Here is a 26,408-nt window from a genome sequence, read left to right on the forward strand (position 1 = left end):
AAGCAGTGGTATCAACGCAGAGTACTGTAACTTTGTGTCGCTGATTCCTAATATAGCATTGGTTTTCCTACATTGGCTCTAATTTTTAAGATAATAGGTACCCCATAAACAGTGTTTGCTGTTATCTAAATAAAATTATATTGATGATCATCTAAATGAAATTTTGGCGTCATCTTATCTTTATATAGATAATAAAAATATGTATTATCTATATCTACATCTTAGATGAAAAAAGTGTTATCTTTACTAAATTATCTAGAATAATGTTCAAATAATTTTATTGGTATGCGATCTAGAAATTTCATGAAGTCTATGGTCGTGGCGCTGGATAAATACTTGTCTTTGTGAAAGAGTGTCGTTAGTCTGTCGGTCTGTTTAGTCTGTCGCATGTAACAAATATAAGAAGTAATATACATTCTACTAAAACAAACAGTTGTAGTCATTTGTGTTGGGCACGCTTATTCTAAAAAACTTACAAATTTGGTTTAGAGTTCATAACACATAAAAATACTTAAGTAGTAGAATTTGAAGCGATAACAGTAAGCGATAAAGACTTACAAATAAAAGTATGAATACATTTTTATATCCCTTTTATAATTTACATTTTTTTATATATAACTGTGTTTACATATATAAGCGGACTTAAAAATAATATTATGTGAAAGTTATCTATATGAATATCCATATAATTTTATCTTTTATCTAAGTATTTTATCTAAATATATTTAAAACAAAATTATCTTCATCTTATCTAAGATAAATTTATATATTTTTATCTTATCTTTATCTAGCCAATTTTAAAATCATCTAACAATAAGCACAACACTACCCCTGAAAAACATAAAAAATGCAAAAAATGGTCAGACGTAGCCCATCCTCAAGTCATATGGAAACTGTCTCAAATCATACAAAAGTATATATATGAAATACTTAATGGCGTTGTATTCAGTAAAATAACATAACAACAAAGTAAGTTGATTCAGATAATCACAATTAATACATAGAAAAATGCTGTTTGTACGATTTTATTTTATATATGTCATTAAGATCACTTTGGAGACAAAAACAATGTTAAAGAATAAAAAGACAGACCAAATCCTGCTGCATATGTTAGCAGCTATAAGTCGTATTGGAATAAAATCGTAATTTGAGTATTTATTGTCTCAAAAACTGGAGCCAATTCGGCAAAATTGTTGTCATTTTTGGATTTAACATCCCTTAATTCGTTCAAATATCTTTGGCAACTAAACAAAAGTTTATTTTTGTTGACCAGTGTAATGTATCCGATACACAATAATTGAACTTATTCGCCATGGAACTTATTTTACGTATTTTTCCTCCTTTTAAGATAAATAAAGATTTTTCTCCGTTTAAGATAAATGTACTCGATTAATTTCGTTATTCATTACGCTGTAGTGCAAGCTAAGTATTATTAGTTTAATATTTGCAGTTCGAAACAAGGGGTGGATATATGCAGTTGACATGGACATGGCGTGAATATTTAATTCGTAGAGTTAAAGTGCGCAACGAACTCACGCTCGTTGTTTGACTTTGAGTCATTAAGAGTTTGTTCAGCGTAACAGTATTTGATATTAAGAATCTTCGCTCTATAGCTGATCAAATATCAACAGAAACTATATTTTAATGTGATCTAGATATAACTCTGCATATATAATATAAAATTTGCTGGAGAAAAATATGGTACAGGTGTCAGCCGCCGTTCAAGACGGCATTTCTTAAGTAATCGACATCTCCTCATTATGCATATCTCGTATATACTTAGGAAAGCGACGCGCTTGTTAATTATTTCGTACTTACGTAGCGTGCTCCATCGACCTGAGCCCGGCTTTCGATTATCCCATGCTCCAATTACTTCCATTTACTTTGACGAGTAACTCTACCTCTTCTGGCTTGCGCTTAATTTAGTGTAACGATTGCCAGATAACAATTTAGATTTAGATACGCTACATCTAGAACTTATAACGGCATTTAAAAATAGCCTACAGTTTTAATAGTCAAACCGTTAATCCGTAGAATAAAAGAAAAACAGTGATATTATACTGCAGATATTACAAATAATTTAACCTTTCTGTCAATGAATGGATATCCGAGTACTCCAAAGCAATTTTAGATATCCAAATGTAAAAATGTGCCGGAATTTTTCTCCGCTCGAAATAAAATACAAAGGGTCTTTGTACTCGGAAATCTTAAAATATAATGGGAAAGAATGTTCGATGCCCAGTAATTGCTATAAAGAAATTGTCACAGTGCAATGTGTCAAAAATACGCAATTGATACTCTGGTTCCCATACATTGATGAAAAATGCATTAATAGAAGGATTAAGAGGAGCAAGAATGTTATTTCCGAGATCCCCTCAATTTGATAGGTTATTTTCATAGAACTTTTTATCAAAAGAAGAATACCGCAAACCACAATGCGCTACAATCCATAGTTTTGGAGATATCAATAATTTTTAAAAATCAAAATAATAGCAATAATAGGGAATTCCATCTAAAAAAATTATGACCTTTACGTGACCTTCAAATGACTATCCAAGGTCAAACCAATGGTACCATCTTTATGTTCCTCTCGAAATCACAAAACTTTTGTCTGAAACATTTTTCGATTTAACGCAGTGTTTCTGAAATATTTGAGTGGATCCTTTAAAATGGGACACTATATATATGTATATTTGATGGATAATTATTATGTGTATTATAAACAGTGTTGGGTAGTATCTAGATACAGTATCTATACAAATTTTGTGTATGTGAGCCTGTATCTGAAATACATTCAAATTGAAGTATCTGTATCTGTATCTAGATACAAAATATAGTATATCTGAAATGCTTATCTCAGATACATTTTCAGATACATTTTTACATATTTCTTTGAATTGATCAATTCTTTAAATATTTAAAAGGTCAAGACCACGTAAAAACAGCTGATAGTGCTCGGCATGGAGTTTCTCTCTAATTTGTCAGAAAAGCAAAAAGATATTACATCAATATATAGTACGTGTTTCTCATATGAAACATTTGTTTCTAAAGTTCAACACAATTATATCGTTATGAACACTGGTTAAGCGATTATTTATTAGCATTGGTGGTCAAATTTAAGTATCACGGCGAAACAGTTTGAATAATGAAATCTTTTTGAAGCATTTTTGATGTGTTAAGATTAACAAATAAAACCGTAATGTGAACAAAAAATATTAATAATAAATAAAAGATTTATTCTTTATATTTTGTGCATATTACCATTCTTATGATAAAATAGAATTTAAAAATCTGATATGTATCTGAGATATTTTTAAAGTATCTGAGTATCTATATCTGTATATATTTTAATTTGTGTATTTGTATCTGTATCCAGATACATTTTTTCATATGTATCTGTATCTGTATCGAGATACATTTTAAATGTATCTTACCCATCACTGATTATAATGCAAAAATGTGGGCAGTGAGGGATGGAATCCCTCCCTCTGTACCAACTCAAAAAAGTTCTAATTTAACCTAACCTAATCTAACCCTAACCCTAACCCTAACCCTAACCCTAACCCTAACCCTAACCCTAACCCTAATCCTAACCCTAACCCTAACCCTAACCCTAACCCTAACCCTAACCCTAACCCAAATTAATTTCTGATTAAATTAAAATTAGATTTGTTATATTAAAAATTTTATGAAAAACCTTATGAAAATAACCTCTTGCCAAAAATTTTAAAATTTTAATATATTTTTTCAAAAAAAAAAAAAATTAAAATTTTGAAATTTCGATATCCCTCTCTCGAAAATTAATCATAGCGCTTCGTAGTTTGCGATGTTCTTTTTCTCGATAAAAAATCTATCAAACGCACCTATCAAATTAAGAAATCCGGGAAATAACATTCTCCCCGATTAAGATAACATCTCTTTTTTTCATATTTAATAAAATTTTATTCTCTCAAATTCAAAATTATATTCCAAAAGTTTCTGATATACAACGTAAATACACATTTCTCAAAATTAATCCGTATATAGACTTCGAAGTTTATCAATCCTAATGCGGGAAACATCCGTTCGAAAATCCGACTAAGTTAGCATTGCCGTGCCCGCTAAAACTGTGCAACGTTTCGAATAAATTGCAACTCGCGCAAAGAGAAACACTGAATCCCAGATTACGTTTGTTTTCCGTATTTAAATAAATGCGATCCTATGTGCGCGCGATTAAATGCGACATTTTGATTTTCGCCTGTGTGTATATGTATGTCCCAATTCTGATAGGATATTATTTCACACGAGAGATTTTAAACGTTTTCAACTAAATAGTTATTATTATATCGCAAGGTAAATATAAAATAATTGCAGAAAGATGACGTCCGTAATTAAAGTGACGCTATGAAAAATCGATTTTAAATTGTTTACAAAATTCATCGATGAAAAAGAAAGACGAGAGACTTGGGTTATTTAGTATATATATTTTTTCTCTTTCTCTGTGGATATTTTTAGTCAGGAAAAATCTAAAATCGAAACGAATATCGTCGGTCCACATTTCCCGTTATATTCACGTGTCACGAGCCAAGATCAAACGGATGCGTCTCTCTTTTATGCAATTTTATTAGCATATGACATAAAGCAACGTCGCGATATTGCAGAGACGGCAAAGCCCTTTCGGCTATAACTATTGGCTCACACCTACCTTGTCCCTTTTATGAAACATTGAGCATGTGCCGAATATTAACGCGAATGCATCAAGCCGAGATGCAAAGTTAGCGAGAAACCACAAAATGGCATTAATTATTCATAAAATTGTATTGAAGAGATATTAATTATTGAAGAAGTTCGTGTAAATTAAAATAAATTCTATGCTTTCAGATATACTTGAGACATAGAGTACATAGAGTATATAGGGTGCCCCCTCGTCTAATAGCTTCAGCGCCCTCTACAAAAAATTTTCAACTGCACTTTCAAGTAGATACACGTTCCTTCGCGCGTTCGTTCACAATCTTCGTTTTTTCTTGGTCGAGTTTCTCGTCTGACGGGCGCAAAGCATTCCGTCGTTGCCATTTTCTTCCAGTTTCGCAGCAAGGCTTAACAAAAGTTTCGAAAGTAACTCCGGACTAATTATTCAGTTACTTGAAAGCTTCATTCTACGCTACCGCACCCACTTTACCACTCGGATTAAAAGTTACCCTCCATTTCCGAAATACGTCCTAAAATCTTATAACTTTCAATAATAGATCAAATTCATTAAGTCCGATAGCGCGCCCGCCGAGTTTAGCTTATAATCGTTTCCTCGATGCAGCTATTAATTTTTAACGACCCGGAACCATTTCCATCAATGCTAACGTACGATGAAATCTGCTTTAAATTGTTTAACATCTGTTCTGAGCTACCCCTAAATTCTATACACAAAAAATTATTATCTAAGTTTCCTTGCCAAAAATTTGTCAAGAATTATAATGAATGCATTATCGATTACTATATTTTTTGCACTCTAATGAATTTTATTTATTCTATACAGGAATAAATAAAATTCAGTTTTCAAATAAATTTTCTTGAAAAATTATTTCTACGATGCAAACTCCGTCAACATTTTTTATTACGTTTTTACGCGAATGTTTCATCTATTTATACTATTTGAAAATTAATATTTGCATTTTTTGCGTTGCAACGATATTAAATTAAACAGCAAAAAGAGCTGCGTTCAGATTAATCGCGATAAAACAGCGAATTTCGAGTATTTGCGCTCTCACCAAAACTTTTTATACACGCAGAATTGATCCAGCGCGCTCATTACGTTCGTTTCGCGAATGTGTGTAGCAGATAATTTCATAAATATTCCCCGCATTACCGTCGCGCGGTACCGTTGATGACATACTCTCATGAAATTCAACCGGAGAGAGAGATCTCGCATAGGAATTTTAATATAATTACTTGTGTGTAACTACGAGCGTTCGCAAATCCACGTATAGCAACGTAGATACGCAACGTATGCTACATAAATCAAAGTTGTTATACAGATATGAAATTTCCCTAGAACTCTACGAATTTCACTACGATTTCTCGCCGGGACTAATAAACTCCGCAATCCCTCGCGAATCGAAAATTAAAAATGTAAGAATTAAGTAAACGGCGAATATATAATAAAATAGAAGAGAAAATAATTCAAGAGTGTTATTTTATCATTACATTTTTTGTTTTTTGTTTTTTTTTTGTTTCTTTATAGAGGAAGTTTTGTTTTCGTGAAAAAGAAATTTTTTCAGATTTCTATGCCAATGTGTTCAGAATGTTCCAAAACATCGAAAAATCATTTTTTTTTAAATATTTCTATGTATGTGTCCACCCAATTTTCTGAAAATTTAAATGTTTCAAGAACTGTTTAAGTTACAACGCTCTAATTTAGCATACAAGTAAAGTAGAACAACACTTTTATTTACTGTCATTTTTATAAAAATTCATAGTGTTTTAAATTTTAATGCAATTTTAATTTTTTTAAAAATGTCTGTGTTGCTCTAACTTCCATAAATTTTAAGATATCGGGATACATTTTTTTTACATAAATAGATTATCATTAAAGGATGGTTGGTATTGAATTTAACGAGGTTTATTTTTTATAAAAGGAGGATGTGTAAAAGGGTCGATTTTGGCTTCAGCCGGCAAGACGCAAAGCTCGTGTATCTCTTATTTTACATTTTTCGAGTTTTCATAGGTTTATTTCTTTTCATATTCGAACTCTATTACAACAAAATGTCATACATTTCATAATTTTTGAGGATTAAAACATTCCGTAAAAAAAATCATTATGTATCTCATTCTTATGGAACATCCATGTGCTTAATTACTCACTTCTTTCACATTTTTACGTATGTTCCCATCATATTTATGGAAAACTGATTGCATCACGTGATTCTACAGCCAAAAAACTATAAAAAACGTACAAATTTTACTTGCTGAATTTTTTGAGAATTTCTGTGGTTGCTCTAACTTCTGTAAATTCTGAGGTATTGGAATATATTTTTTTACATAAATGGAGTATCATTAAAGGATTGATATTGAATTTAGCGAGGATTGGTGAAAAGATTCATTTTTTATGTAATTTTGAATTTAAAAAAATTTTAAGTGCACTTTTTAATTTTCACAAATTTTAAGATATCGAGTTAATTTTTTTTGCTTGATAAGAGTATTATTAAAAAATAGTTGATATTGAATTTAGTGAGAGTCGGTGAAAGAGTTCATTTTTTATGAAATTTTAATTTTTCAAAAACTGTAAATTTTCAAATTTTACGAAAAAAACATACGAAAAGAACATACAAAAGTAGATACATACATACGTACACGCATACACATACATGTACGTGATAAAAAATGTTATATTTTGTGAAAAAAGTGAGCAAATTGGAAACTCTTGCACACTTTTTTTGTACAAATATATTCGACTTTGCGTGAATTTTCATGATTTTTCATACACTTTACGACCCAAAGTCTATATAAATGCGTCTAGAATCTCGCGCACGAGAATGTCGATGTAGGAATGAATTCGCCGATGGGAGACTCACTCTCATAACTCATGATTATATACGATACATTGATGAATGCGCACGTTCCGCACATTACATATTTCGTTCCATGTATGACGAAGTATAATCGATATTATTTATTCTGTTGCAGGTACGGTGACATTTATCATCGGTTTCACGGGATGCGTCGGCGCATTACGGGAGAACACATGCCTCCTCGCCGCGGTAAGCATCTCTATGGGATTTAATTAAGCTCTCGCGTTGGATTACTTTAATTGTTCAATATCTTTCGAAACTTTCAAGTTTGATCGAGCTTCCGATTCGTTACGTGATATCCATGGTCTATCGCTCCCACCCCCACCCCCCTCCTCTCCCTTCTCTCTTCCACGCGCAATTGAACAAAAGTTCGTCCTTTGAAAAATGGTAATGTTTAAAAGTATTTAAGATCGAAAAGACTCAGCTTTCTTTGGAGATTAGAGTTTCTAACAAAAAAGATAACGATCGATCGTAAGGCAGTCGAAAAGATGTTCTTGAAAAGAACAGAAAACGACACTACAATAGCTACTAATTAACTTCTTCTCGGGGATCTTCTACCAAGGATTTTCGTTCAGAGTTAATTTCGTATTTTCCTGTTACAGTATGCGATATTTCTGGCGCTACTACTGCTAATGGAAATGACTGCCGGTGTCCTAGGATTCATCTTCAAAGATTGGGTAAATATTTCATAGCGTCCACATGCTTTGTTTAATTTAATTTGGAGTCATATTACATTTCAAGAATTGATAATAATAATAATAATAGCAATAAAAATAACACGAAAAATTTTGATTAAGCACCCAAACTTGAACATTAAACATACACATGTATATAGGGTGTCTCATTTTAAATAATGTAAAAAAACATATAGTTATTTTTGAAAAAAGGTATGCAGTTATACACTGTAAATTGCATTCTTTTTAAATCTCTCTCACAAAAGTATATTTTTATTATATGAATTAATTTATCTCATTATTCTATACAAAAAATTATTAAGATAAGATTCGAAAAATGAGTATATTACGAGATATTTCATATTTTTTGTCAAAATGTTTTATCAAAAATTGTCAGAATGAAGCATAAACCATTCATTTTTCGACTATTCCACTTTAACAATTTTTTACGCCAAATGTTACGGGGATTCGATTTATGTAAAAAAAATTATAAGTTCCATTTAAAAAAGTAATAATAACTTCGAAATCTCAAAAATGCCTCCACCTGGAATAAGACTATGCAAGACGTCCCATTCAAAATCTTACACAACTTTTACATAAAATATTTTTTGATAGAAGCCTTTTTGAGAAATATTAATACGTTATTTAAAATGGGACATCCTGTATACCGCCTATTTGTATACATATTTATAGTAATATATGTACATCTAACAAATATTAAAATAAAATATTATAAATAATATCATACTGCAACTATATAATTCAGTATTATTTTTTTTATCTTGCATACCATAGACGTTTAATTATTCGCACGAATAAAATTTGTAAGCAGCTTCGCTAAAATTTTGAAAATTTCAGAATTGAATATTTGTAAAATATAAGTGTACTCGTTTCTCTCTCAAAATAATTTCGCCGCGTTCGTGCACCGTAATCGTTTCTTCTTAGAGCGTTTATTAATTCAGTAACTACGGAGCCTTGGTTAAATTATCAAAGCGAATAAGCCGAATGCATTGTACAATATTCGCCGGTGCATATTTCACAATCTCATTCGCTGAGAATACATGCACGCGCGCGCTCGTGCAAAAGCAAGACGAACACGTAGAACAGTAGTCTAGGCCGTGCGCCGACGAAGTTTGCGTATAATTATGCAGCAAGTTCCCGGGTTACTAATTAATTCCATTAACCGTATCCTTTAAACATGACGAGAATTTTCTCTTCCGCCGACGGAAAATTTGAACGACCAACAAACGGCGCTATCGTATCGCGCACAGCTCGCGTTTTAATGCGCCGCCGTTTTGCTTTACGACCGACGGAAAAGTTAAGTTTCGTCCTTGAGCATTCGCAGCATACCTGTAATTGCCGTCAATCGTCGAGGGAAGAGGGAATATCCCGAGCCAGAAATTATCGATTGTAACAAAACATCACGGAGAAAGATTGCGAAACTTTTTACACGATTCCCATCTTCGATATTTCTCCTTATTTTATTTTTGTTGGACAAATTGTTGGAGATGTGAATCTCTTATTAATGTAAATAAATTAAAATAGACATTCTCTTTAAAAATCTAGAAATTACATAATACACAAATGGAATATAGGGTTATTCAAAATGATTCATCCTATTTCAAATGCCTATATGTATTTTAAAGTTTACAAATACATAGAACATATATACTATATAATATATAAATATATACTAGTATATATACTATGTATACTAATATAGTAATATATACTAATTATATATAATTAGTAATACATTAATTAATCGAAAGAAAAGCTGCTCAAGCCTCATTTTTTTGTCTCTTTAAAATGGGATAAATCTGCAGACGGACACGGAAATGTTGAGTAAAGATTTTTTGAATATCATTGGTAAACTTCCGAAAATTTGAAACTCTGGATTTATTTATATTGATTGGTGTTTGACCTTTTCGAGTTATATATATATATATATATACAGTCTTCAGTTATTTAATACTAGTGTTGCTACGAGTTTTATCATGTTAAAAATAAAAGAGCTCAGTTGTATGTTTAATAAGTGACGAGGTATAGGTTACGTAGAAATTTTCCAACGGGTTCAGAGTAAGTAGCAATTTGGTTAATGTAAATTTTTAATTTTGTGTTAATTTGATGAGTTAAACATTCTTGACCGATCAGAATTTTATAATGAATGTCATCACGGCGTCCATGATTCATTGCTCTCTGGCCCACCAACCATGGAATGGTGAATTTGAGACGGATTGATGATGAATATGAAGAACGGAAATCTGCTGCTTTGTCTGGACCAAACAATTTTAACCTGATTATAGGATGACTGCGATAATCAATTGCTTAAGTTGTGTCTTGTAATATCCTTCACCTACAAATTCTATGTTAATCTTGGTATTAAGGTTTTTTTTTTGCGCTGAAGATGGCCCTAAGAAGGGTCCGAAACGTCCGCGAGTTTTTTATTAATTTAAGATAATTTGGATCTAAATAAACGATGTGCGTTTGAATGCTTATATAATACATTTAATTTTTTTAAAATTGCGCCCTATTAACAGCGCCTAGGCTCTTATTGCCATTTACTCAGTTTAATGTTTAATTTTAAATTTAAAGAGCCGAATATTTAATTTCTTGAAGATTCTTTTCTTAAATGAATATAATACCCCAAAAAGAAAAAGCCTAACATAAAATCCGATAACCTAGGGGGTCAGCTGTAGAAAACCCCAAATCATGGAGTATCACTTTTTCTTTGGGGGGATACATTATTATTACCAGCTGTAGAGTCAGTAACGGATATGTTAAAATATGGAAGAAATTTGACAACATATCGACGTTGCTGATATAATTAATTGTAAGGGAAATCATCGAGCACTCATGCGATGAAAGACTAAACTTGGGAATTTTTTTTTTATTGATATTACTATAATCACTAATCACTATGTATTTGTAAACTTCAAAAATATAATTATTAGAAATCGAGTGAATTATTTCGAATAATCCTGTATAAAGTACAAACACATTAATTAGAGTGATATTTTATTTGCTATGCAGATAAAGTCACAAGCTACGGGAGGCTTCCAAGCATTCATCATCCACTATCGAGAGGATCCTGATCAACAGAATCTCATCGACTGGATCCAAGAAGACTGGGCAAGTCGATTAAAATTATTCAATTACATTGACATGTATTGCACGTATTTCCTCCACCGTGGATTCAATAGTATAACTCCGACATACACGTTTCCCTCACATACGGCAAAGTATCGAATAATCAAACTCGAACCGTATAGTGACGGCTTTAATAAGCGTACGTATGCGTATAAAGCAGGGAGGGAGGAAAAGGAGAGACGGCCGTTCTCGCGCATTCCTAACAATAAGCACAGGAAATTATGCGGTTAGACGGTTACCGATATGCAAGCTTGCGCGAACTTGATCGAGTCCGCAGCACGAAAATCTGGCCGGGATCGGATCAGCTTTCGCGGCCGTCTAAATGGCGCGTAATATAGTAGTAGAATTCGACAATCGATATCTGGTCATCCAATTGTGGTTTATGAGATTTCAATAGAACCACTCGGATGGTACGCTGCCGCAATTTCGGTAATCCTATCAGTAGAAGCTAGTCGACGGTAAACCGCACACACCGCTCTCTCGCGCGCGTTGCGCCACACACGTTACTAGATCTGACGAAAATTTCATCCGATTCGCCATACTTTAGCAAGCACAGGACGCGACGTGTGATTTACGTTTCGCCCAAGTATCCGGCGGAACCGCGAGAATTAATTCAACCGATGGATCCGTGGGCGCACGTTCAATGGAACAAGGGTTTAACTAGAAAACAAACCTCGCAAGAGAAAGAGAGAGAGAGAGAGAAAGGGATAAATGACTTTGGGGAGAATGTTATTTCCGGGACTCCTCAATTTGATTGGTGTATTTGATAGATTTTTTACGGAGAAAAAGAAATATCGCAAACTACGATGCGCTATGATCAATAGTTTTCGAGATATCGATGTTTCAAATTTTTTTTAATATATTGAAATTTCAAAATTTGGCAAGAAGTCATTTTCATAGATTTTTCACATTTTTAAATGTAACTTTAATTTTAATTTAATCAGAAATGGGTTTTGGATTAGGTTAGGTTAGGTTAGAATTTTTTCGAAATGAGGATGCAGGAGTCCCTCTTCTGCCTCCGCTTTTGCTTTATACACATAACACTAAACTTAACACATAACACTAACTTATTCTATCAAATATATTCTTTCTTAAATGTACATAGAGTATCATCAAATGTTGTGGCGAAAGATTGTATTGCTGTTATTGCTGTTATGTTATTGCGACTAAAAATCGATATCTCAAAAACTATGGATTGTAGCGCATTATGGTTTGGCATTTCTCTTCTGATAAAAAATCCTATGATTCTATAAAAATAATCTATCAAATCGAGGAGTTCCAGAAATAACATTCTTGCCATGTTCTTCGATCAAAATATGCCATATTATAAACTTATGCACTTTTATTGTATATTCCATTGGATTCATCTATCGATTGAGCCACGTACGCGCACAAATTATCTCATTCCGGATACGTATAAAAATATTTGCGAACTGATTCGGTTAATGTCGGAACACGCGGGCGGTGGACCTCAGAGACCACTGATGAGTCCACAAACATCGAATTATCTCCACAAAATTCCATCATCGGCCATCGGCCTACCCATCACGTTCAATAATCCCAGTGGACTATTCTTATATCGCCGATGATTAATAGAGCACATTTTAACAATTTGGATAAAAGAAAATTAACGAGAAAAAAGTATTGTATCGCGCGTATCTTTATCAATCTAATCGAGAGATGTCAAAAAGATATTTATGGGGATTCTATCATAGTTCTGACAGATTCTGTAGAATTAACCTAAAACCTAAAATATCCAAGTATAGCATGTATACATATAATAAACACAGAAAAAATTTGTATTCTCATCTTAAGGGGATGCTAATCCCATCTTGCCTTACCGACAGAACGATCATTTTTCTACACTTTTTTCTTTTTATTGATTAAATAGAATAATAAATACTTTTCCACGATTAAAGTACATATAGAAACAAAGCCGGAACCTATCGATTTTATGTTATGTTTATGTTAAAAAATATATATTAAGAATTAAAAACAAAAAAAATTTTTGTAAAATTTTTTATAAAATTTATATAAAAATTTTTTTTTGTTTTTAACATAAAATCGATAGGTTCCGACTTTGTTTCTCTATGTACTTTAATCGTGAAAAGGCATTTATTATTCTATTCAACCAATAAAGAGAAAAGGGTGCAAAAAAATATCGTTTTGTCGGTAAGACAGGACGAGGTCAGCATCCCCTTAAGAGTTTCCCACTTATTTTTAGAATATCCTGTTCTAAAATAGACATCAAAAAATCCCTTTGCTTTGAGAGAGAAATCCTCTAACGATTAGTACCAGATAATTCTAGTTTATAAAGATGTAAATAAAATGAGATCTTTTTTTATATTAACAAAAATGTACATTATTTTATAGTGCACAGGCAAAGAAAATAAAGAAAACATAAACAATATATATAGACCGAGCATGAGATCTGAATTCTAAACGATTAAATTAGGTAATGTTACACGTTATTTACTCGTGAACACTCATTTTAAATCGCTTATTAAGTCTTCTTTCTTGTGCCATTTAATAACTTCATCCATTCTTCTAATAAACTAAAACTATGACAAAACAATGACAAACATTGCACTGCATTGTAGATTGCAACACAATATAACCATACACGTTGCAGCAACAATGGCCATATAACGCCAAATGAACAGTCCGCATAAAAAAATATACCATTTTTGCTTTGTTATTAACAAAGAACATATTTTTAGTTTTAAAGGATATTCTCTAGAAACACTTAAGAATATTTATTAATAATATTTATATTGATAATATATCTATTAATATCTATTATATATCTATTAATATATATCTATTACATATATCTATTAATATAGTCCTCTTACTTCAAGAATAGAATTTTTTCTTATTGGGCGAAAGAAGATGAAAAACAGCGATATTTCGGAAGGAATAATCTCATCTAGTTGTATATATGATAGCCACGATTCAGCCGTGATGCCGACCGGGAGCGATCGGGAGCGCAGAACTCGTAGAACTCGTTAATCGATGATCAGCCGACCAATTGTGTGGTTCGCGAGATTTCAATAGAGACGCCCGGTATGCTGACGTGCAATTCCGGCAATCCTATCAACCTCGGGGAAACCGAGATAACGCCGAGTTGCCGTATACTGTATTGTCTAACCTCGTCGGGATTCACTCGGTACCATTTATAGGCGGTTAATGAAATGCTTAGTACTTCGACTTCGTGCGATGCGGCGAGGAGCGTATTTACGGTATCACCATCTCGCTTATCAATTGACTCACTCACAGTTGGTCCGGCTTGCACGATCTATTGATATACAGGACGCATCAAGAGAGATGTGTATACTTGTCTGCATGTCTAGCAAAGATTTTATATATACCATATATATATACAGTGGCGTGCAAAAGTTTCCGGCCAGTGACATTTCGTACTCTAATTTATTTTTTAAAAAAACTAATAATTTTTAACCATTATGAGATGTGAGTATGAGATATAGGAAACAAAATAATATAATAAAAAAATATTATTTACGTTCGTGAAAATATTTATTATTATAATTGTTATATTTACATGTGCAAAAGTTTCCGGCCACATAATATATTTGACGTAGTAGGACTCCAAAGAGTTGTTTATAAATAGTATCGCGTTGAATGTTTATACTTAGGTCATAAGAAGTCGTCGAAGCATAAAAATGGCTCGGCATACGCAAATTCAAATTCGTGAGAGAGTAATTAAATTTTCGAAGTAGATCGTATCATTAAACGCAAATCAACTGCGGATGTCAAGAAAACTGCTACCGAAATTGCACGCGAACTAAAGGATGAAAACCTACTCAACGTTAGCCATAGTACTGTGACACGAAAACTACATGATGTGGGACTTTTTGGCCGTATAGGTATTAAAAAACCATTAATCAGTAAAAAGAATAAGAAGACCTATTTACAATTTGCCAAAGATCACCTAAATTGGACAGTCCAAGATTGGAAAAAAGTAGCTTTCTCAAACAAATCTAAATTTAATCTTTTTGGAAATGGTGGTAGACAACATGTACGACGTCCTATTGGTACAAGAAATAACGTTTGGTACCAAATTCTTACTGTAAAGCACGGTGGAGGAAGTGTGATGGTTTGGGGAGTTTTCTCTGCACAAGGAGTCGGTCCATTGGTCGAGATCAACGGAAATATGAACGCTGCTATTTACAAGGACATTTTAGAAAAACATTTATTAACATATGCTAAAGAAACAATGTCGCAGAATTGGATATTTCAGCAGGATAATGACCCCAAACACACATCAAAGTTGTTAAAACAGTGGTTTTCTGCTTCAAATGTGACAGTTTTAAGCTTGCCATCTCAATCACCGGACTTGAATCCAATTGAACACTTGTGGGAAACGCTAGATTGTCAAGTTTGAAAATATGCATATTCAAATAAAACCGCATTATGCAAATCGTTGAAGGAAAAATGGGATAAAATTACACCTGCTTGTATTAATCGATTAATTGAGTCGATGCCACATCGTTGTGTGGCTGTTATTGCTGCAAAGGGTATGGCTACCAAATATTGACACTAAAATATACTTTAAAATTAACTAAAGTGTTTTATAAAATATGTAGTATACTAATAAGTTTTCTCTTAGTACAAAGTAACCGGAAACTTTTGCACATGTAAAAATAACAATTATAATAATAAATATTTTCACGAACATAAATAATATTTTTTTACTATATTATTTTGTTTCCTATATCTCATACTCACATCTCATAACGATTAAAAATTATTAGTTTTTTTTTTAAATAAATTAGAGTACGAAATGTCACTGTCCGGAAACTTTTGCACGCCACTGTATATATATATATATATATATATATATGTATGTATATATATATTTCATAGAAGTCGATTTTTCTTTGTAAGGAATATCCCATTCAGTATGATTCCGATTCATCAGGACGTAGTCTTCATCAAAGAGTGTTCAAATTAACCCAGGTAGCAAGCCTATTACGTCATTTTGACGTCGGATAATGTTATTTTAACATCGAATGACGTCTTTTTGACGTACGTTTGCTATTACCTGAAAACCTATCGTTTAATAATGCGAGCATTAAAAAAATTAAAACCTGAGAATCTGTTATTTATCTATCTAATATGTATTTATGTATTATCTATCTATGTATTTATCTATCTACATTATTGTGTGTCTATGTGTGAATATTTATTTTAACATAATTTAAGTGTATGTCAAAAATTTTTTTTGTTAGGGTCAGGTTAGGTTTAGGTTAGGTTAGGTTAGATTAGGTTAGGAAAGTTTTTTGGCCAAGACAAAAAATCGATCACGCGAATTACGTGAAGTCCATTGTCGATTTCTCTTATCGTCTGTATATAGAGTGTCGAGCGAATAATAATTAAATCCAGCTAGAATCGGGAACTCGTATATTCCGTATCTCAATACTCGCATTCGCATCTCATATGAATATTCCGCGCGCTCGTGTTTCGTATTATGAATATTTGATTGGAACGAATTGAAACGTTGCCGCATGAATGATTGAAATAAAACGATGCTAAAAACAAATCAGCTAAATTACGCAGTTGGCCGAGGATATCCGCTTGATATTACTTTTCCATTCTCAACACGGACAGTTTTTTCTTTCTCTCTCTCTCCCTTATACTCTCGATATATATCGGCTTTGCGTAATGATCATTTCTTATATCGCGGTAACGAATCATTTGTAATTGAATTGATATTAAAGGACGTGCAAAATGGCAAAAGAGTCGTTCTCGCATGTAATCTCGTCATTATTAATAATTGAATTAGCAAATATTCCCAATATCGATTGTCTATTTTGTATTTTAATACTGATATAAAATATAATATTTCGCGTGCTGAATAATTCACTTTTATATCTCTAATTAAATGTAAAATTTAATTCCCGATTCAGCGACTTTCGGATCTATATTTTTCTCGCCTATAATTTTATAGGGGGGTTAGAGGGGAGTCGGAAAATAAATCTCGAATTGAGATTATTCCCAAATAAAGTCTTATAATATAAGAATTAATCTTAGTCAGTGTTGGTCAATAAAATCTTAAACCTTGTGTAAAATTTAATGTTTTCGACTTCATTCGCGCCACTGTCGCACCGAGAAATACGAATATTCTCGTGGTTAATTAATTATACGATAAACTCGCAAGACATGCATGCACGTCGGTTGATTAATTAATGCGTCCAACATATAACAATAATATTAATTGGCGGTACAACATATTATCTATCCTATCTCGTAAACGTAAATGATTGTCCCAAACGAATTAATGCTTGCAAGATAACTGAACGAATTGTCTCTTTAGAAAAATAACATTTCATCTAAGCTAATCTAATTATTAATACAAAATACATCATTTTTCCTAGAACATATTTGTATGCATTTAACATATAAAAGAAACATGGAAGCCAAAATTGAAAAACCAACTTGCTCGTAGAAGAAGCTTAATGAGCGAAATAGAATGGTGAGGAAGCAATGTGCAAGTTTCCAATTTGCACACTTTTTTAACTATGGATATATGTAAACTTTTTTCTTTATTTTGACGTGAGAAATATGTACTAGAAAGTTGTCAAACTATTTCATAAACATCCTATATATAACATACACTGTAAAAAAGTGTTTAAAAAATTATACTTATTGTTTACATAATTTTGTAATTTTTTTTTGTAATTTTTGTAATTTTGTAATATTTTTTTTACAAATATTATATATCTTTGATCTGGCTGTTGGCGGGATTAGCGTGAAAAAAATGCTCAATTGACCAATGGCGAGACACATACGGGTATCCGGGAAAGAATAAATTATCTCGAGCTCTCTCGTAGAAAAGACAGATATTAGAGGTTTAATGAAGGTCTCGAAACTTGGACTACCGAGCCTCACCGAATCCGACCCACGTCGCGTCTCTTCCGGCCTTTTTCTCATTCCTTTAATACCCGGCTGCTTGCGATGGAAGGATTCCTTTTTCCTCTCGCACTCTTATTATCTGTGGATAATACGCGCCAATTCGTTTTCTCTCTTTCTTATCGCGAGCGACTGGATCTCTATATAAATCGCGTATTTAATATTGCACCGTTCCTCAATTCCCGGCGCAACCGGAATTATTTATACGACGGCGTTTGAAATTCATATTTTCATCCGTGGTATTCATCACAAATTCGATCACGATTGATCATATCGGCGCTGCATATCGGCACTTCGCCAATAATGCAAAATATCCCCTTGATACGCGATTCTTTAACTTTGCTCTCACATGTATGTAGATAACATTCTGGACTGCGTATGAACGTTTTAAAGCGAATTTTCCACTCTACTATTATGTATAGAAAACTAGTGTAGAAAACAAGTTCTAGCGTTCTCTGCAGATATAATGGATCAATGAGAATCTAAAAGTTCAATATAAAATTTTATAAAAATCTATATATCTATAATTATCTATACTTTTTTTGATAACTTTACATTTATAATAATTTTTTATTTACAAAAAAATATACACTTATTTAATTACTGCGCTTGGCTCTTATTGTCATTTTCTTTTATCCGATTGACTATACAAGATGAGTCATAAATATGCTCTAAAAATTTGTGAGCGTGTTTCTGGATAAATAAATATGAACAAATGTTCCTATGAACATTAGGCCGAAAATGCTTCGATATTGAAATAATGGACACAAATAGATTCACAAAGTTTTAAAACATACTATTGAATCACCTGTATACCTGTATTTTTCTTCAAAAATTATAAAAAAGTATTATTATATATTATAAAAATTGTTTTTTATCTTATTTCAGTTGCAATGTTGCGGCATCGAGGGCCCAAAGGATTGGGACCGCAACAATTATTTCAACTGTTCGTCGAGCGACATCGGCTCAAGGGAAGCGTGCGGCGTGCCTTTTAGCTGTTGCAAGCGAAAACCTAATGTAATTCTTTATACAGTGATTAATATATGCAATTTTCTACCGTTTTGAAAAGTATTTTCTCATAAAATACTAATCGCACTGTTGAAAGTCAAATAATCTTCTTATTTGTCTGTTTCAGGAAATTATTAAAAATAAACAATGCGGCTACGATGTTAGAAAGCCTAGTTATGTAAGTACAATATCTTAATTTTATTATTTTAATACCATTTAAATATTTTTAATTGACATCTTTGCTTACTCACCCTCTTCCCTCCCCCCATCGTATTGCAAGAGTAATGGCTAATGGAAAAAAAAAAAAAAAATTGCAGATGTAAAAAGAAGTTGGCGATTATAAATATTATTCAACTTTCTACCTATAATACTATTTTTTTACAGATCTGTCATTTTTGTTAAATTTTTTTTTCTATGTTCTTAACTTTGAGTTTATCTTGTCAAAAATCTTTCATCGTATAAGACGTAAGAGATCCCCTATAGCAGAATTCTTGTATTTATTTTATTAACAATCGCAAATTACACATCACATTTACATTACATCCTACTGTATTCCGAATAACATCCTAGTATTTCGGCCATTTCTAATTTCGCTTTGTTTCCAATTCCGAAACTTGTGTTATTTCGCGAAAGATACGGTAAACCAAGTGAGGAAACGTGCCTCGAAGGGGCACCGAATAATTTGTCTTTGGAATTGCGTTCTATCGCGCGGAGTTCAGATTTGAGATAAGGGAGGGAAGGTGGCAGTTCGCGCAGGGGATAGTTAGTTCTGCATAGGCCGCCCACGCGCAAGATTACACAGTATCTATACATTCGCCGATAAAAAACGACATCCAACACGGGTCAAGAAACCGTGGAACTTAATTAGAGAGAAAATGCTCTCCCGAGTCCAGGGGACGAGTAAAAGCGCGGAGGAAGTATAAGAACTTCTGTGCCAGCTCCTATTTTAAGAGTAGATATATCATCCCCGATGTAATGGCTCTTGAAATCCGCCCTCGCTAATTACGCTTTCATCGAGAACCCCCCCCCCCACCTTCTTTCGCTCCCTCATTGCTTAATTATAATTTTTTTGTTGGCCGATCGTTAATGCACCGCGATGCGTTACGTACCGATAAAACGCGAATAAATAAATAAATAACGATAAAGAGCTTTTTCCGAGCCGATATACATTAAAGCGTCGCCGCTATTACGTATTCACTTTGAACGTGTGTGTGTATGTGTGTGTGTGTGCGTGTGTGCGTGTGTGTGTGTGCATGTGTGTGTGTCACATAAATAAAAAAATTTAATAGAAATTAAATCCAAGACAAATATTATCAGCCAACCAATTTTACAAATAAAAATAATTCCGAACAAAATAAACTGCCACGGGCGAATTTCGCAAAAATCTACTACGCGGAAGAGAATTGATGATGTTACGTGTTCACCATTTCACTCGTTGCAACACACTCGCACTAGACCACTTCACGCAACAGCGAACACATCACGAACACCTTATTACATTTCTCTTACTTTCCCCCTGTGGTTTAGACCGCTAAATTATGCTCGCGCGTCAATCGATAAACCCTCTTAAGTTCCCTCTTTCCCTTGGGTGGGCGTCGTGCGCTTTGTAGATTCTCGCGGTAAAACGTAAAAGATATATCTGTGTGCACGCGAGAATCGCGATTAGGAGGAAAAACGGACTTTTTCTTTTCATTCACCCCTTTCGATGCCGAGAGCGAGGTGACGTTTGTGTGTTCTCGGTGTAAAACGACGATCTAATTTCTTTGAACTCTTAAACGAGTGACCTGCTAATATGTCTGCTGACTTTTTAAATCATTTCTATTTGTTCCTTTCGGATCAATGCAGACGGGAGAGAGGAGTATATTCGAGCGGGGTTGCCTAAGAGCGGGCGAAGAGTGGCTAGAATTGAACCTCGTACCCGTCGCTGGTACCGTGGTCAGTACCATGGTTCTGCAGGTACTTTTTTCCCAGAAAACTATCGTCCGTCAAGCTGGGAACTCCGAAACTTTCTCTGCTCGTCAATCGACCAACCGATCTATTAAATCGCGCGTCGATCGATCGCTCGACTAAATCAAAATCGAAATATTTTTTCTACTTAGAATATAATCCGGATCTAAATACGATATTTATATATAAAATGCGTTTTTTGCAAGATTAAGCTTGAATATATAAGATGAGCCATTTTAATATATATATATATATATAATCCTAACCTAACCTGACCTGACCTAACCTAATCTATCTTAAATATCTTTTTTTCCTATGCCTTTCACAAAAATTGTTACGCACAAAAATTATTTGATTTTAAAGGAAACACAAAACAGAGATATTAGTTTATTTACAGATGGCGCTACTTTTGAGAAATTCACTAATTTAACTTTTCTAAAAACTGATTTTTTTTTAACAAAATTGTAGATCGTGTCGATGTATCAATTAAAAATTTTCTTGATTTTTCTATTATTACACATTTTTTTTAATTTTTGAATATTAGTGTTTCGCAAACATGTCAAAAAGTACTTATAAAATAGATGTGAAGTCTCCCTAGAAGCGCTTTCCTACATGAACATATTCCCTTTCAACAGCTGAAATTATTTCCATACAACCCCACCACTTTGATCATATCTACTATCTTTCGCTATGGGTAATCCATTTTGATTTCATTGATGAAAGTGATTTAATGACTATTATGCAATTGAATTTAATACTGTAATGCAATTATGGAATCAAAATATCACTCGAAAAACATAAAATTTAATTCGAGTAGAAAGTACCTCTCGACAAAAATGTTTGCAAAACATTAACATTCCAAAATTAAAAAATTGTGTAACTCATGGAAAAATGAAGAAAATGCTTAACCAATACACATAGTTTTGTCTCAACGAGATTTAAAACTTCTATTAAACTTTTAAAAAAATTAGTTTCTATTTAAAAAAGTGAAGATTAGTGAATTTCACGAAAGTAATGCTACCTGTAAACAAATTAATATCGCTGTCTTATGTCCTTCTTGTTAAACAACTTTTATACAAAACATTTTTTTTGTAATCGACCTAGGAAAAAAGATATTTAGAGTGGAATATTAAAATGGCTCATCTTATAATATACAGAGTATTATAAAATTAGATCGACAAACTTTGAAGAGAAAAAAACTTCAAACATTTGTTGTTAATACTAATTTTCTCTACGTTTAGTTTTTTAATACTACATGGTAGGAGATTGTGACTTTTGAGTTTGTCACCTTTGTAGTTAATGGCGTAATTTTTGAGCATGTATTATAAAAAAAGTAAGCCTCTTTTATGTATTTGTTCAAGATTAAGATACAATTTAATTTTTTTACTTATATGTTTATTTATTGTTTAAGTCACTAACTCCTATTTCATACCATGTAGTATTAAAACTAAACATCATAGAGAAAAATAATATTAATAAAAAATGTTTATTTTGGAAATCTTCTATTTTCCTTCATAATTTGTCGATTTAATTTTTTAACACTCTGATGTATAATATTAAAGAAATTTTCAAAATAGAGCAAGCACGCGTTTAGAAAAATGCTGTTGTTTCAATTCTGTAATACATTTATCAGATACAGTTATCTACGTAAACAGAAATCCGAGTGATATTTCTATTTCCGTGAATGAAAGTTTCTATTTTATTCGGGCGGAATTGCGCCGCGCGTAGCACAGAAATAAAGTATCTCGAGCAAGAAGCGACGCGGATTTTCAGACAAACCGCGTATATAAGTTTCGCGCAGCGAGAGAAAGAGAAAGAGAGAGAGAAATACCGTTTCAGGACAATAAAGCGCTCGCGAACGCGGGAGATTGATAGTCGCGATCGTCGTCACCACGGAAAGGAAAGTAGGTACCAACTATCGTTCGTTGCACTCGACATTGGTGACATCTGCGAGAGAGCGCGCCATATTTCCGCCATCAAATTACGATCTTCGATCGTGTGTTGCCTTACTTACCTTTTCTAAAAGCGTACATACATACGTATATGAATATGCTAACTGCTATAGAATATGCGCGCTTACAGTTTGTTGCCGCCAATCGATACGCTTTTATACACATCGCACAGTACAAAGACCGAAAGAAGTAAACTTTGGTGAAGAGGAGAGTGGGGCGGGGGGAGGGGGGAGGGAGCGATCGACCGAGAGCGCACGTGCACGCTATGCCATGCAAAGCGGTTTACTGTTGAAACTTTAATTCCATTAAGCGATATTTTGCGCGCGGCAAGTCGTCGACTAATTCTAAATATGCCACGCCGAGAGTTTGAGAAAGTTGCAATTTCCCAGCTTCTTGAGTCTTTCAGTAGAGACTGTCAGTATTTACGAATGTGATCGCATGTATGTATGTATGTATGTATGTATGTATGTATGTATGTATGTATGTATTATATATATATATATATATATATATATATATATATACAATAAATTAATTAAATAAGGCTCGTATAAATTTCAAAAATTCATTAAATAAGAGGATACGTAGGCCAACTAAAACGAGCTAAAAATTTTCGGTGTTAAAGTATTATTGTTATTATAATATATTTAAAGGGTAAACGTTTCGACTGTACTCAGTCTTTTTCAATACAAAAACATTTATAATTCGAAGATATGTCTATGTATAAGAACGTTAAATTCTGTTAATACGGAAGCTGGTATCATATTGTTAAAATTATTACAATCTATAAAATTATTAAATCAATAGAGTTTTAACATTGACTCACAAACAAGCGGTCGCATTTTAAGATTAAAATTGTACACAATGCTTGAGGACGGAACATATGACAGAACTTCATATGATTTTTTGACATAAATACGATTGGGCAGGAAGGAAAATAAATATAATCAAGAGATAATTTCACCAACACATTCTCGTTTGCCAACGAGGAATCTGAATAATTTTATCGATAGAATAAGTTCGAGTATTTAATCAACACACAAGGCCTTCCTCTCAATACTAGACGTTAACTAGTTTGAGTTTAGTCAAAGTTATTCTAATGTTAACTGTCCGATTGTAATAATTTTAACAATATGATACCTGCTTCCGTATTAACAGAATTTAACGTTCTTATACATAGACATATCTTCGAATTATAAATGTTTTTGTATTGACTGAGTACAGTCGAAACGTTTACCCTTTAAATATATTATAATAACAATAATACTTTAACACCGAAAATTTGTAGCTCGTTTTAGTTGGCCTATTTATCCTCTTATTTAATGAATTTTTTATATATATATGTATATAGACGCGTGAGAGATGAAACTCTCTGTACACAGAATGTCTCGGAATCATCGAGAATGTCCTTTCATTATTACTGTATAATTTCGCATCTCTATATTGAGAAAAAAATCGATTTCAAACCGAAGACCAAAGAATCTGTCGTGAAAAGGACATTCGAATGATTTGTGAACCGGTGTCTTCCCTGTCCCCATGATTTTGGAACATTCTGTGTTTTGACACCGTTTTCATTTTTCTCCTTCTGCTTATGTTGTACTATTCCATGACGTATGTTCGTCTTTATATTGTCAAATTTAAAGATATCTAACAATAAGATGTAAAGACTCTCGACATATACATTTAAATGTATATGGGTCAAATTGCAAGTAAGTATATCCACAACGACGTGTATACCGTTTTCTTGTCGATGCATTTTATATCGATACGTGACGGCGGGAGAATCGATACGGTAAGTACCACACGTATAATACCCGCTTTTAAACAAAAACGTCGCGTGTATAAACACAGAGTATAGTACAACAACGAAGGAAAACCAACACAAAAGATTTTGTGTTTTGCATAATGAACTATAGTATAGAAAACGTAGCTCGTATTATGATTGATTTATTTGCAAAACATATTGTACGCTAGAAATATACACACACACATTTTTAGTTTAGAAATTTTATTTTAATTTAGAAATTTTCCATATTTATATATACAGGGTGTCCGATAATAATCGTCTTATCTCTAATGTATGGATAGAACGGATTAAACCAAATAGGAAGGTTCTTGTATCTTGTATTTTGCTGAATATTTTATATATTACTGATATAACAACAACTGTTTGGGAAGAACCAGAAGCGCTGATCGATTAATAGCGGAGCCAATCAGCGAAAGGAACATCAAATGGCTTAACACTTCCTTGACTCTATAATTGTGGAGCCTCGCGCGCCTAACAATCAACATTAGACTATCTTTTCTGGCCGCACTTTTGTACTTTTGCGTAGATTGGCGCTGATCTTTTTTAATTAATTTTTCATTAATTATTGCGAAGATCTCAAAAAAAAAACGCTAGAGGATTTTTTTATTTGGTTTAACCCACTCTACTTGCACACTAGAGATGAGGTGATGATTATTACCGGACACCCTGTATATATACACATCCACTACTCTTATGGATTTGGCCAAAAATTGAATACATGGAATAGTCGATCAAAATATTTACCGAAATACTTGCAAAAATTTATAATAGATAATGTTTAAAATAATTATAATGATAATGTTAAAAAACATTCGTCCTATGTATGACCTTATACAATATATTTTTTTTCTATAAAAATGTTATAATTATCGCGTGATTTTTCTAGAAATTTTCTCTAGAATTATTGTTCATAGCGTGTCAGAAAAATATCATATAATTTCAAGCAATATAGACGCTTCGTTCGTTCTTTTCTTCTCGAAACGCCACTTTTCGCGTAGTTAGACACATTATACTGTTTAATGAAGATAGGAGCGTAAGTCATGAGCGCGCGTACACCGTACAACTATTCTATAAAAGCGCTTATACGAACCGGGCACGCGATGCAATAATACGAGTTTTTGCCTGTCTCATAATCAGTACGGTAAATTACTGCTAGCTCGCTACATAATCTTGACGGCCAGAACTATTATACTACCCTCCCACCAATAACAAACGTCCGATCAACTAGTTTACACATGTCATAAATGGGAACCCCCCCCCCTCTCTCTCTCTCTCTCTCTCTCTCTCTCTCTCTCTCTCTCTCTCTCTCTCTCTCTCTCTCTCTCTCTCTCTCTCTCTCTCTCTCTCTCTCTCTCTCTCTCTCTCTCTCTGATACTCTGCGTTGATACCACTGCTT

The 26,408-nt window shown here is 33.0% G+C and overlaps 1 protein-coding gene across 4 annotated transcripts in view; it reads left to right on the top strand.

The window, feature by feature from the left end:
* The window catches only part of Tsp26a (Tetraspanin 26A), a 182,874-nt gene that overhangs the window by 140,566 nt on the left and 15,900 nt on the right, over positions 1-26,408 (top strand). For 3 of the 4 annotated variants that reach the window (XM_083050986.1, XM_083050987.1, XM_083050989.1), the window contains exons 2-7: positions 7,657-7,730; positions 8,144-8,218; positions 11,249-11,347; positions 19,187-19,315; positions 19,434-19,484; positions 21,152-21,262. In XM_083050986.1, the coding sequence (XP_082907112.1) occupies positions 8,174-8,218; positions 11,249-11,347; positions 19,187-19,315; positions 19,434-19,484; positions 21,152-21,262 (435 nt within the window). In that variant the 5' untranslated portion in view covers positions 7,657-7,730; positions 8,144-8,173. The remainder of the gene's footprint in view (positions 1-7,656; positions 7,731-8,143; positions 8,219-11,248; positions 11,348-19,186; positions 19,316-19,433; positions 19,485-21,151; positions 21,263-26,408) is intronic. The other variant, XM_083050988.1, reaches the window with a different exon arrangement.

The sequence above is a fragment of the Prenolepis imparis genome, unplaced genomic scaffold, assembly GCF_030444845.1.
Source record: "Prenolepis imparis isolate NDT839.2.m4 unplaced genomic scaffold, iyPreImpa1.0 SCAF_12, whole genome shotgun sequence".
Lineage (NCBI taxonomy): Eukaryota > Metazoa > Arthropoda > Insecta > Hymenoptera > Formicidae > Prenolepis > Prenolepis imparis.